Below are 14,075 nucleotides of genomic sequence, written 5' to 3' on the forward strand. Positions count from 1 at the left end.
AAGACCAGGTGCACATGGTAATTTCCAACTTAACCTGTGACAAGTGCAAAACTAGAGGAATTCAGACAGGAAACAAGGAATGATATGACACTGACTAAACTTACAGAGGCAGTTCTGGATGGATGGCCAGAAGCAAGAAACCAAGCTGCAACAGAAATCCAAGCATATTGGAATTACAGGGAACAAATTTCAGTAGTGGATGGAGTTCTGTTCAAAGGAGAACAGCTTATTGTTCCTGTAGCACTGAGAGCAGAAATGCTAAAGCACATTCACGAGGGTCACTTGGGTATTGAAAGCTGCAGAGAAGTACTCTTTCGGCCTGGAATGTCACAGAGTATCACAGAGATGTGTGCAGTACTCACCAGAAACGACAGAACAAAGAGCCACTACATCCACATAGTGTTCCAGAAAGACCCTGGCAGAAGATAGGTGTGGACCTATTTATCTTTGACCAGCAGGAATATCTCCTCTTAGTGGATTACTATTCGAAGTTCATTGAGGTTGAGTGGCTGAAGTCGGACACAAGAAGTGCAACAGTTATCACTCATCTTAAGTCACAATTTGCCAGACACGGAATTCCTGAAACAGTGATTTCAGACAACGGACCAGAGTTCAGCTCCCGTGAATTCCAAGACTTTGCAAAAGAGTGGGAGTTTTGTCACAACTCTATGAGCCCCCACCATGCACAGTCAAACTGAATGGCAGAGAGAGGAGTACAAACAGTGAAACTCTTGTTAAAAAAGGCAAAAGCCAAGGGGAATGACCCGTATCCATCATTAATGAATCTGAGGAGTACACCGTTGGAGGACATTGGAGCGTCACCAGCCCAGCTGCTAATGGGTCGACGCATAAGGACAAGACTTCCAACAACATCGCAAAGATTGAAACCCCACATGGTCACTAAGACAGTGCAGCGGTTGTTAGAAACAAGACAACAGAAATAGAGAGAATACTTTAACCAAGGAACCAAAGCACTTGAACAACTGCAGGTTGGTGACACTGTCAGAATGTGGCAACAAGGTGTATGGAATCCAGCTCAGGTGACAGGTTTATCTGAACATCCAAGATCTTATGTTGTCAGATGCTTGATGGACAGACATATAGAAGGAACAGAAAGTTTCTAAGGCAGTTAAGGGACAATCAAAACGTGACACAGCAAAATGAGCGTGATAAAACACGGGGACAAAGTGAGATGGACATGCAAAGTAAAAATGTCACTCCCACAGAGTTTCCAAGTTCCCCACCCAAAACTGCGACTGGACGTATTGTTTCCAAGCCCAGAAGGCTTTTTGAGGAATAAAATGAACATTATGTTTCGAGTATATTCTTTGAATAAAAAAAGAAAAAAAGGGGGGTGTCATGATATGAGTGAACAGCTTTTGATTAAGGTGCAGTTCATGTGGAAGCCACCGAAGGGTGGTGTAGAGACATAATAAAAAAGTGATGGCTAAAACCTAAGACGGTGTCATGTCTGCTTCCTGAAGTAATATCGCAACAGCCATGATACTCAGAGATGAAATAAAGGCACTATTGCAGAAAAGACTGTCAGGTTCGTTTGTTTGGAAGGAAAATAAGCACAAGCAGAGTCCTCGGAGGTGTCCAAAAAAGTGATTTATTAAACACACACAATTTACACCTGTGTGGGAAGCCGCCAATCGGTCTTCTCCTCTCTGCTCGTTACAGAAAGCTTTATAGCCTTTATGACGTCAGGACAATTCCTGGACCACCTCTTTTCAGAACAACAACACTTTCCCAGGCTTGAAACCAGATGTTTCCCATCATCTGTATCTGGGAACATAACCAATTGTGTAGACGAGTGTGCAGTTTTGTGAGATTGTAGGTCCAAGCCAACGAAAGTTCGGTGTCCTTATCTGACTCACTACGGACTGCCTGGACCTACAGCCATGCTGGTGCTTTCTAGAATGTGTTTTATTCTGCGTGTTAATACAAGATCATTCAGTACCCACACCGTTAGCAGATTTACTAAATGATAAATGATACATGATAATATTGATAATAAACTGATAAGTGATGCAGACTAATGGAGTAATGATGAACTAATGACCGTGCATGTTAATGATAACACAGTGACAGTAAAATAACATTCCTTGACGTGACAACGCCTCCTCTTGGGCTCGCTTGCGAGGCCAAAACAAACAAACACGTTATAACACTTATCAACCCCAACACCCCCGTTATTTTCCAATTTTCCCACAGTTTCATGATCACTGTTCCCAGGCTCTTTTTACTTTTACTTTAACCTTCGTGATAAGAGTATAAGGTTATGAGTATAAAAGTATGCGATTCACGTACAAAACTATTACGATTCCTTTAACCTCTCAATTACTTTAGACTAGAGCCCTAGCCTATCAGGAGCCTGGAATGAATTGATGCTTGGCGCGTGACGCTCCTCTTCTTTCTTCGTCTCCCCAGGTAGACTGCTGGGGAGAACCGCTGCACAGGGGGAGAGGATTATTCTGCCTCTATGTTCCCCCCCGTGTTACTTTGGGTGGAGCTTATCTCGAGTAAGCTCTCGTCCGCCACTGCACATTGAGACCAATGGAACCAGGTCTCACCCTTTCCCTTCAGCCGAACCGCACTGGTGGTGCAAGCCGTCACCTCGAATGGCCCCGTCCACCTCGGATCTCTCCACTTTCGCTAATGACCTTCAGCCACACCGCCTTGGCGTCGGGGACGGACCTGTCCACCGCATTCACCCCCACTCCAACCTGTTGTGGGAAACTAGACACAAGAGCTTTTAATTCTTTCCAACATTCCGCATGCTTTCTGTTACTTTTTATACTTCCTTCCGCCGGGACTGTTGTCCAAGGACCTGGAAACTGTCGTCCTGTCAACAGCTCATATGGTGTGAAACCTGTGGATTGATTAACACAACATCTTATTATCATCAATGCAATGGGCAGGGCTGCAACCCAATTTAGCCCCGTCTGAGCAGAAATTTTAGCTATTTTGTTTTTCGGGTTTAGATTCATTCTTTCCACCTTCCCCTGGGACTGAGGATGATACACCGTCCCAAATCGGTGCTGCAACCCCAGCTTCTGTTCTACTTCTGCCAAATCTTTATTTTTAAAATGAGTTCAAGTGGTCCCCCGCTTCGGAGACAGACAAAGGTTGGTACAGCCGTTATTTTGTTGTTCCAAAAAAAGGGGGAGGGCTTCGTCCCATCCTCAACCTGCGAGTCTTGAACACATATCTACGAACGCTAACATTGAGACAGCTCTTGAATGCAGTCGGCCCGGGAGATTGGTTTGCAGCAATCGATCTAACAGATGCTTATTTTCATGTGGCTATACACCCGAAACACAGGCAGTTTCTGAGGTTTGCATTCGAGGGCGTACCCTACGAATACCTAGTGCTGCCATTCGGGCTGTCGCTCGCTCCTCGCACCTTCATGAAATGTGCCCAGCGCCTACCTAGACGACTGGGCTTTCGTAGCTTGCTCCAGGGAGCAGGCGGAGACACAGCTGTCGCTGGTTCTGTCACACATTCAGACACTGGGGTTCTCTGTGAACTTTCAAAAGAGCTCGCTAATCCCGAGTCAGCAGATTACTTTTCTCGGTTTGGAAATATGCTCGCTTTCCAGCCGCGCACGTTTGTCGGAGCTCAGAGTGGCAGCGTTTCATCGCTGCCTCGCTCAGTTTCAGCTGGGATGCAGACTGTGTTTCCAGACGATATTAAGCTTGTTGGGCATGATGTCATCTATGATTGCCGTAGTGCCACTTGGACTGTTAAAAATGAGAGCGTTTCGATGCTGGACTCTCTCTCACAGTTTGTGTGCATCGCGTCACCTCCGGAGGAGGCTGCCGGTAACCGCATCTTGCATGCTAGCTCTCAGTCCTTGGAGGGAGCCCAGGCTGCTGCATCAGGGCTCTCGGATTGGGAGGGGGTTGTTTCGCAAGGTGGTGTCCACAGATGCTTCCCTAAGAGGGTGGGGAGCGCTGTGGAAGGGTGCATCAGTTAGAGGGATCTGGTCCGCAGCCCAGCGCCAGCTGCACATCAACCTCTTAGAGCTGTTAGCAGTGTTCTTAGCTCTAAAGCATTTCCGTTCAGTCCTGGAGGGCCAGCATGTCTTAGTCAGGACGGACAATTTAACAGTGGCGTCTTACATAAACAGGCAGGGAGAAACACGCTCTCTTCCCCTGTTGAAGCCGTCTCGCTCTCTGCTGTTATGGTGCAGTGTTCATTTTCTGCCTCTAAGAGCCACCCATGTCCCGGGCCACCTGAACCTGGGGCCGGACCTTCTCTCCAGGGGGGTCCTCTGGTGAGAGAATGGAGGTTACACCCTTTAATAGTGGCTCAGATTTGGGATCTATTTGCCAAGGCGCAAATACATCTTTTTGCTTCCAGGGTAAATACTCACTGCCCCCTGTTCTTCTCCATAATCGACCACAATGCACCCTTGGGCTTGGATGCGCTAGCGCACCAATGGCCAGACGTGCTCCTGTATGCATTTCTTCCAGTGGAAATGATATCTCCAGTTCTAGAGAGAGTGCGTCGGCATTCCCTCTCTCTGATTCTAGTGGCCCCTTGGTGGCCCACAAGGTCGTGGTATGCAGAGATAATCAGCCTGCTAGCAGCGAGTCCTTGGCAGCTTCCTCTCCGCAGGGATCTCCTCTCTCAGGTGGGAGGAGAAGTGTTTCATCCACACCCAGATCTGTGGCGCCTTCATGCTTACCTGCTGAGAGGTTAAACTTGATTGCTAAGGGTTTGCCACCTAGTGTGATAGCGACAATTCAGAGTGCTAGGGCCTCATCTACTAGAGGCTTGTACGCTTACAAATGGACCACCACACTCTGCCATTTCAGTGCTCTATTGTGGCTGTTTTGACATTCCTGCAGGAGCTGCTGGATAAGGGCCTTTCATTTTCGACAATTAAGGTTTATTTAGCAGCTATATCTGCTTGTCATATTGGCTTTGACGGGGTAACACTAGGTGCACATCCCCTCGCCATACGTTTTCTGAAAGGAGTTCGCCGGCTGAGGCCCGTGCTTAAGTCCAATGTCCCTGCTTGGGACTTGTCTTTGGTGCTGGAGGCCCTTTGTAGCCCCCCGTTTGAACCCACTGAGTCTGTGGATATGAAATTTCTTTCATATAAGACTGCATTACTTCTCGCTTTGCCTTTGGCAAAGCAAGTGGGTTACCTTCATGCGCTGTCTGTGCATCCCTCCTGCACACAGTTCTCTCCTGATGGCCAAAAGGTCGTATCTTATAGCTCAATGGAGTTTGAGTGGCTGAGCTTTTGCTCCCCTCCTTTTGCATCTGAGAAGCAGAGCATGCATTTTCTTTGTCCAGTGCATGTGCTACGCACCTACATTGAGCGCACTCAGAATGTGCGTTTAAGTGACCAGCTGTTTGTCTGCTTCGCTAATCCAAATAGAGCTAGAGCTCTGTCCAAACAGAGGCTCTCCCACTGGATTATAGAAGCTATCTCACTGGCATACGGCACCAGAGGTCTCGCTTTGCCCCACGGGGTGAGAGCTCATTCCACCAGGGGGATGGCAACCTCATTTGTGCGGCAGCTAGTTGGGCATCACCGCACACTTTTGTGCGGTTTTATCGGTTGGACGTTACAGCCCCTTCGGTGGCTCATGCTGTCCTTTCTGCTGGGTCTACCACTCACTAAGGATGTGATGGTCCGATTCCGGTTCAGTGGCTGCTCTGTGGGGCGTGTATACTTATATATACTATACGTGTATACCATACTTATGTGTTGTACCGAGTGAGTCGACTGAAAGAGAACGAATAGTTATGTCTATAGCTTCTGTTCTCTGAAGGAGAGGAACGAGTCATAATCCTTTGTCTCACCCCAACCGATCGCAGCAGATGGCCGCCCCTCCCTGAGCCTGGTTCTGCCGGAGGTTTCTTCCTGTTAAAAGGGAGTTTTTCCTTCCCACTGTCGCCAAAGTGCTTGCTCATAGAGGGTCATATTAGAGCTGGGCGATAGAACGATAACAATATGCATTGCGAAATAACTTTTCCTCGATAGAAAAGTTAAACTATTGCGATAGGCCTCGTCTCTCTTGTCCTCTTTAAAAAAAAAAAAAAAAAAAGAACAACAGCCAATCCAAATGAAGTAGCGCAGAGCCGAACCAATCACAGCCGCAGCGTCACGTCACGTGACTTGTTACGTGCCGCACATGTGTATTTGTTTGGGAAGCAGCCAGCCGCTGTGCCGCCTGGTAATGGAGGAAATGAGTGTGCCGACTAGAGAAAGATCAACTGAGCGTGACCGAAGGTTACCGAAGAGAAAACAGATGATGGTTCTAATGCCGGAGAGATTGTCGAACGGAAGAGCCACAGAAGTTCCGTAGTGTGAAGGTATTTCGGCTATTTCAAGTCTGACAAAAACAGAGTAGCGCGCACTGTAAATGTGCCGAAAGCAAGTCTGGAAATACAATAAAGCGGTGCATGCTCAATCTCTGACTGGAAGCGCTAATTCGTCATTCGGCTTTTGTCAGATTAAAGTAACTGTTTGAAAAGCTAAGCTATACAACAAGGAGAGATTGAGAATTCCCTTTTAGTTCTCAGTTTATTTGATATTGACAAAAGTTAGTCAATTTTGTCTGATCTTCTGTAAAACTTACTAAGATTTATTTTTAGAATTAATATTTTGTTTCTAAGTGGAATTGACAATTTAGTAGTCTGTTTTGTTTGTTCTATTTTGAAACTTAAACGCTTCAGCGGCTGCCTTTTGTGTAGTTTGCCATATTTGCCTTTATTTATCTGAAAAAGTCTCATGTTCCTTAAGTACATCTACCCTCTTGAACTTATTATGGGAAATAAATATTTAAATAAAAACAAGCTGCTGATTATTTCACATTTTACTTGTGAGCAACGGCACATTAAATCTTACAAATATAGTTATTTGGCTTATATCGTGATAGATATCGTTATCGCCTGAAATGAAAAAAACATCGTGATATGAAAAAATCTTATATTGCCCAGCTCTAGGTCATATGATTGCTGGGTTTTTCTCTGTATCTATGAAGCGCCTTGAGGCGACTTTTGTTGTGATTTGGTGCTATATAAATAAAATTGAATTGAATTGAATTGAACTATTCGTTCCACACCACTGAAGTTGCACCATTTTAACAAACCAATTCTGGTTCATCTGTTTCATTCAACGATCCGTTTTCGCCCTTCTCATTCTCCTTCGCCGCCATGCTTTTTCTGCCATGTCGGCATGAAGACAAAGGCACTGCGCATGTGCGTTTTACCCATATTCTATCGCAATATTTCATTTTCTTATCGTTGCCCAACATTATACCGGTATTACCGTGAACGGTATGATATGGCCCAGCCCTATAGGGAGCTACAGTTAATTGAGGCAACCATGAATGCCAACATGTACTGTGTCACACTGAAGCAGAGCATGATCCCCTCACTTCAGACACTGGGCCACAGGACAATATTCCAACATGATAACAGCCCCAAACACCTCGAAAAAGAGCAGTCCCTTGCTAAATAAACTGAGGGTAAAGGTACTGACTGGCCAAGCATAACTCCAGACTTAAACCTTATGGAGCATCTCTGGGGCATCCTCAAATGGAAGGTGGAGGAGCGCAAGGTCTCTAGCATCCACAAACTCCGCGACATCATCATGGAGGAGTGGAAGAGGATTACTTAAATTAAAACATGCTGTTCGTAATCTTTGTAAATCACCGGTTAATTGCATATTAATTTTGTACTTTTCCCCCCTTTTAATCTAAACGAAAGGGATCAGTTTTTATGCAGTGGTTTTACTGGGCTGTAAATTTCTCATCAAACCCCTGCTCTTAAACAAATTGTCACATCCAGCTTCGATACATCCATACAATATTGATTGTAAAAAAGGTTAGCACGTTGTTAAAGGAGGCCATACAAAAGGCATCATACGTTTTGTTAACAGTGATGGCTATAATTTAAAAAAAGAAAAAAGAAAAAAAAGAGATTTGTATGGCTAGATTTACCTTCTTTGCATACAATCTATACTCCCAAACCCATCAATTAGTGATGGGATTTCCGGCTCTTTTTAGAGAACCGGCTTTTTCGGCTCAGATCACTTAAAAGAGCTGGCTCTTCAGGTTGTTTTGTTGCTTTAATTAATATATTATTAACAACAATATAAAATTATGCACAAAAGGAATTACTAATGTAAAAAAAAAAAAAAAAAAAAAAAAAAAAAAAACCCACGTGGTTTTATTTATATATGTTTATATATAAATATATATGGTGGCCCCTAGAGACAAAGCACGTACAAATTCCAAAACACATTTCTAGCGTTAACTGAACTTCCAAAACAGAGCTATCTAGATCACTTAAATTACACAATTGAAAGTATACGTGTATTGTTTGTGTATTTATACACAAGCACTCATATATATTCAAATAATTAAAAAAAAAAAAAAGTTCATATACCTGTCACTACCACACACCAAATCCAGTCGTTGGTACTTCTTGGCTTGTGTAGCCACTAGGTAACAAAAAGCTCAACACTGCGCCCAGCATCCTGGAGCACTTGTGTCGTGTTTTGGAGTTTGTACGTGCTTCAGAGTTTTTAACGTGTTTTGGAGTTTGTATATACTTCGGGGTTTGTACGTGCTTTTACTCTAGGGGCCACCGTAGGTATACTTTTATTTATTCACTCCACATAAAATGTAATAAATAAATCATATAATACAAAAACCAACGATTTACATTTCAACTTTTAACTATTTAAATTTTCAGCTTTTTCCTTTTAAACAAGAGTGAAACAACACAAAACACTGCAAACCACAACACAATTAAATATAAATATGAAAAAGAAGATGCACATTCTCTGACATATGGGCCTGCATGAATAAACTTTCTGAATCCTTTATCATCTGCAACTGAAAATAGTTGTGGATGATTACTATACCTTTCTAATGTGACGTTGTTGTTCCTGGCTCTCTTCCTCTCTCTCTTTCCCTCTGGCACTGTTCCTGTGCTACTGTGAGTGTAACTACCGCCCCTCCCCCTCTTCCCAGCGCAAAGCACAAGGCTCGCGTGCAGAGTGAAGCGGAAAAAAAGTGCGAGAGAGGGTGAGAGAAAGACAAAAAAAAAAAAAAAAAACCAAAACCCCGGCTCCCAATAAAGAGCTGGCTCGTGTCGTTCACTTTAAAGAGCCGCCTCTAAGAGCCGTTTCGTTTGCGACCGAGACATCACTACTAGGGCTGGGTATCGTCACTGGTTTCTAGAATCGATTCAATTCCGATTCACAAGGTCCCGAATCGATTCGATCCACGATTCGATTTAATTCGATTTGAATCTGGGAAATTTTGACAGAAATATTATAATTCAGATAAGTACATTTACATATTTTTGTATCTATAAAAAGGAAGCTGACACACGCAAGACTTTATCAAAGGTGTGAGCATCACAGCAGATGCCTTTGTGTCAAAGTAGCTGAAGATAAAACACAGAAAAACATGAAGGTGATTTTCCTGGCCTGGGATTTTATAAAAATATTCTGCAGTACATCAAAAACGAAAGAAAACCATTAATCAACATATGATTGTAATCTGAAGTTACAGCGGTTTTATTAGAGACACGGCTAAGCATTTTGCATTTTGCATAATTTTAAAAAGTTTAAATTTGTTCAGTATTGAACAGCAGAAATTAGGTTTTCTTTTCGGAAGTGTATATAAAACGGAAAAAAAACCAAACGTCGGCCGACAGCGCTGTAAACAACGGTAGTCTTGTGCGTAACAAGTAAGCGAATAATGAAGAAAACAGATTTTTAGACGGGAAACTGTTCTTGAAGTACAGAGAGAGAGAGAGAGAGAGAGAGCTGTGCATCTTGGTCAAAGCAAAACAGTAAAAGTCAGAGTGAATACATGACGATGTTTATGTGAAGCATAGTTTGGATCTTCTTTTGCTGCTGGTTCGGTCAATATTGTTTGGAGAGACATCAAACTAACAGCTTTAGAATCAGCGCATAAAGGGCGTGAACACAAAGTGCGGCAGATCAGAATCACCAAGCTGTCGGCTTTCAGCCCCAACCGTGAGAAAGGCGACATCTAACTGATTCTGATCCGCGGGTCGCGCTGTGTTTTTAAGTTTTTGTGCAGAATCCGTGTTTCTGCTCTCATTTACTGTCTTAGCTGTTTGGTGGTGGTTGAAATTTTGTGAGATTTTACCTGAGATTCTGGCATTTCAGGCAAAATAAATTTATATTAAAAAATCGATTCAGGATTTTAATAAATCGATTTTACGTTATCCAAGCCAGAATCGATAAGTCGATTATAAAAGCCCACCCCTAATCACTACCATCAATCCAAGAAGCCTGAGATGAACTGGAATACCAAATGTAACACAGACCTCATCATCCGGCAAAAAGAAGGGAAAAAAGCTGCATCTACTGAAACATTTCTCTATTAACACGAAAAAATACCACAGATGATATAAAATATGTTTAATGACTACAAAGCAAACATGAGGTTAAAAACTTAAAAGTTCACAAAAGAACTCAGACTACCACAAATCAGTTAACTTCATTATTCCACATGTAGAAATATGAAAGGAAGAATCCATGAATGTAAAAATCATCTGTGTCTCTCAGTCTTCATTAGCACTATTTTTTCTGGCAGAAAAGTAACTTCATTATAATAAGTTAGATCTTGTGCTTTGGTGATTAAAACATGTCTCTCTTTCATTTCAGGTAAATATCAGACAACATAACTGCGTGTAGTCATGACATTACTCTTACATGGTATCTGGTTCAGGGGGCAGTGTTTCTTACATTAAAGAGGCCACAGTAACAAAGAGGAATCAGTGAGTTTCTATTTACTAGCAACTGAGTGACGACACTTATTAGATCCACACTGACAGCTGAAGTACTTGCTTTTCACCCTCCAATAGTGATCACCATAATCGAACCTGTTGAGGAAAAGAGAACAACTGTGTTAACTTGTTCATCCTACAGCCTGGACAATTTCTGATTTTTAATACAGATACTGATATTTGGTCATTTAAAAATCAGATATTCCGATATATTGGCCAATTTTGTTTTCTTCGTTCAGAGACATAAAACAGATTTCCCACATTATTACTCAGACAGAAGCTTCATCTTTGCACCCTGCTGCATGAAGAACAGTTCAGTTTCCAAACAAATTCATCTAAAACTTTGAGTACACATTAGTCTCAGCAGTCACATGCAGTGGTTATTTTTGTCCCTGCATCTCATTAAAATATGTTGCTATTACTGAGTCAATGTGAAAGTCTCCCAAGGCTCCCAAGTCTCCCAAAGTCAATGTGAAAGTCTCCCAAGGCTCCCAAGTCTCCGAAAGTCAATGTGAAAGTCTCCCAAGGCTCCCAAGTCTCCCAAAGTCAATGTGAAAGTCTCCCAAGGCTCCCAAGTCTCCCAGGCACACGTTGTCATTTAATGGTTTTTCTTTATTTTTATAACTATTTACGTTGTAGATTCTCACTGAAGGCATGGGATGGGATGGCCTGTTGCTGCAGGATGCTGTGGTAGCCATGCTGATTCAGTGTGCATTCAATTTCGAATAACCCAACTGTGCCACAAAGCACCCCCACACCATCACACCACCTCCTCCATGCTTCATGGTGGGAACCATGCATGTAGAGACCATCCATTCATCTTTTCTGTGTCACACAAAGACATGGCAGGTGGAACCATAGATCTCAAATTTGGACTCATCAGACCAAAGCACAGATATCCACTGGTCTAATGTCCATGTGTTTCTTGGCCAAAACAAATCTCTTCTGCTTGTTGCTTTTCCTTAATTGTGGTTTCTTAGCACCTATTTGACCATAAAGGCCTGATTCACACAGTCTCCTCTGAAAGGTTGATGTAGAGATGTGTCTGTTACTGGAACTCTGTATGGGATTTATCAGGGCTCTAATCTGAGGTGCTGTTAACTTGCGATTTCTGAGGCTGGTGACTCGGATGAAATTATCCTCAGCAGCAGAGGTGACTCTTGGTCTTCCTTGTGAGCCAGTTTCATCGCAATGCCTGATGGTTTTGCGACTGCACTTGGGGACACATTTAAAGTTTTAGCAATTTTATGGACTGGCTGACCTTCAGTTCTTAAAGCAATGATGGACAGTCATTTCTTTTTACATACAGGGAGTGCAGAATTATTAGGCAAGTTGTATTTTTGAGGAATAATGTTATTATTGAACAACAACCATGTTCTCAATGAACCCAAGAAACTCATTAATATCAAAGCTGAATGTTTTTGGAAGTAGTTTTTAGTTTGTTTTTAGTTTTAGCTATTTTAGGGGGATATCTGTGTGTGCAGGTGACTATTACTGTGCATAATTATTAGGCAACTTAACAAAAGACAAATATATACCCATTTCAATTATTTATTTTTACCAGTGACACCAATATAACATCTCCACATTCACAAATATACATTTCTGACATTCAAAAACAAAACAAAAACAAATCAGCGACCAATATAGCCACCTTTCTTTGCAAGGACACTCAAAAGCCTGCCATCCATGGATTCTGTCAGTGTTTTGATCTGTTCACCATCAACATTGCGTACAGCAGCAACCACAGCCTCCAAGACCCTGTTCAGAGGGGTGTACTGTTTTCCCTCCTTGTAAATCTCACATTTGATGATGGAGCAAAGGTTCTCAATGGGGTTCAGATCAGGTGAACAAGGTGGCCATGTCATTAGTTTTTCTTCTTTTATACCCTTTCTTGCCAGCCATGCTGTGGAGTACTTGGACGCGTGTGATGGAACATTGTCCTGCATGAAAATCATGTTTTTCTTGAAGGATGCAGACTTCTTCCTGTATCACTGCTTGAAGAAGGTGTCTTCCAGAAACTGGCAGTAGGACTGGGAGTTGAGCTTGACTCCATCCTCAAGCCGAAAAGGCCCCACAAGCTCATCTTTGATGATACCAGCCCAAACCAGTACTCCACCTCCACCTTGCTGGCGTCTGAGTCGGACTGGAGCTCTCTGCCCTTTACCAATCCAGCCACGGGCCCATCCATCTGGCCCATCAAGACTCACTCTCATTTCATCAGTGCATAAAACCTTAGAAAAACCAATCTTGAGATATTTCTTGGCCCAGTCTTGACGTTTCAGCTTGTGTGTCTTGTTCAGTGGTGGTCGTCTTTCAGCCTTTCTTACCTTGGCCATGTCTCTGAGTATTGCACACCTTGTGCTTTTGGGCACTCCAGTGATGTTGCAGCTCTGAAATATGGCCAAACTGGTGGCAAGTGGCATCTTGGCAGCTGCACGCTTGACTTTTCTCAGTTCATGGGCGGTTATTTTGCGCCTTGGTTTTTCCACACGCTTCTTGCGACCCTGTTGACTATTTTGAATGAAACGCTTGATTGTTCGATGATCACGCTTCAGAAGCTTTGCAATTTTGAGACTGCTGCATCCCTCTGCAAGATATCTCACTATTTTTGACTTTTCTGAGCCTGTCAAGTCCTTCTTTTGATCCATTTTGCCAAAGGAAAGGACGTTGCCTAATAATTATGCACACCTGATATAGGGTGTTGATGTCATTAGACCACACCCCTTCTCATTACAGAGATGCACATCACCTAATATGCTTAATTGGTAGTAGGCTTTCGGGCCTATACAGCTTGGAGTAGGACAACATGCATGAAGAGGATGATGTGGACAAAATACTCATTTGCCTAATAATTCTGCACTCCCTGTATGTCTTTGTGTGACGCATAAAAGTTGAAAGAACAAAAAACACATGATCAGCTTCTACAAAAGCAAACAGATGTTGCCATAGTATGAATTCTAACAGTTGTCAAATATGGCTATCAGCTGTGTACTAACCTGACTTCTGCACAACACAACTGATGGTGCCAACCTCATTAAGAAGGCAACAATTAAACCCTGACAAGGCACACCTGTGAAGTAAAAACCATTTCAGGTGACTAAATCATGAAGCCCACTGAGAGAAGGCCAAGGGTGTACAGCGCCATCAACAAAGCAAAGCGTGGCTACTTTCAGGAATCTAAAATATAAAACACATTTAGAGTTATTTATCCATTTCTTCTCTTTGCTACATAATTTAATATATCTTGCTTCATCTATTTGATGTCTTCA

At 42.8% G+C, this 14,075-nt stretch overlaps 1 protein-coding gene across 3 annotated transcripts in view; it reads right to left on the reverse strand.

Moving 5' to 3' along the window:
* Positions 1 to 10,420: 10,420 nt before the first annotated feature.
* ehmt1a (euchromatic histone-lysine N-methyltransferase 1a) overlaps positions 10,421 to 14,075 on the reverse strand; it is a 56,581-nt gene continuing 52,926 nt past the window's right edge. For all 3 annotated transcript variants that reach the window (XM_024804477.2, XM_076890696.1, XM_076890697.1), the window contains exon 23: positions 10,421 to 10,899. In XM_024804477.2, the coding sequence (XP_024660245.2) occupies positions 10,803 to 10,899 (97 nt within the window). In that variant the 3' untranslated portion in view covers positions 10,421 to 10,802. The remainder of the gene's footprint in view (positions 10,900 to 14,075) is intronic.

This window comes from Maylandia zebra, linkage group LG12, assembly GCF_041146795.1.
Source record: "Maylandia zebra isolate NMK-2024a linkage group LG12, Mzebra_GT3a, whole genome shotgun sequence".
Lineage (NCBI taxonomy): Eukaryota > Metazoa > Chordata > Actinopteri > Cichliformes > Cichlidae > Maylandia > Maylandia zebra.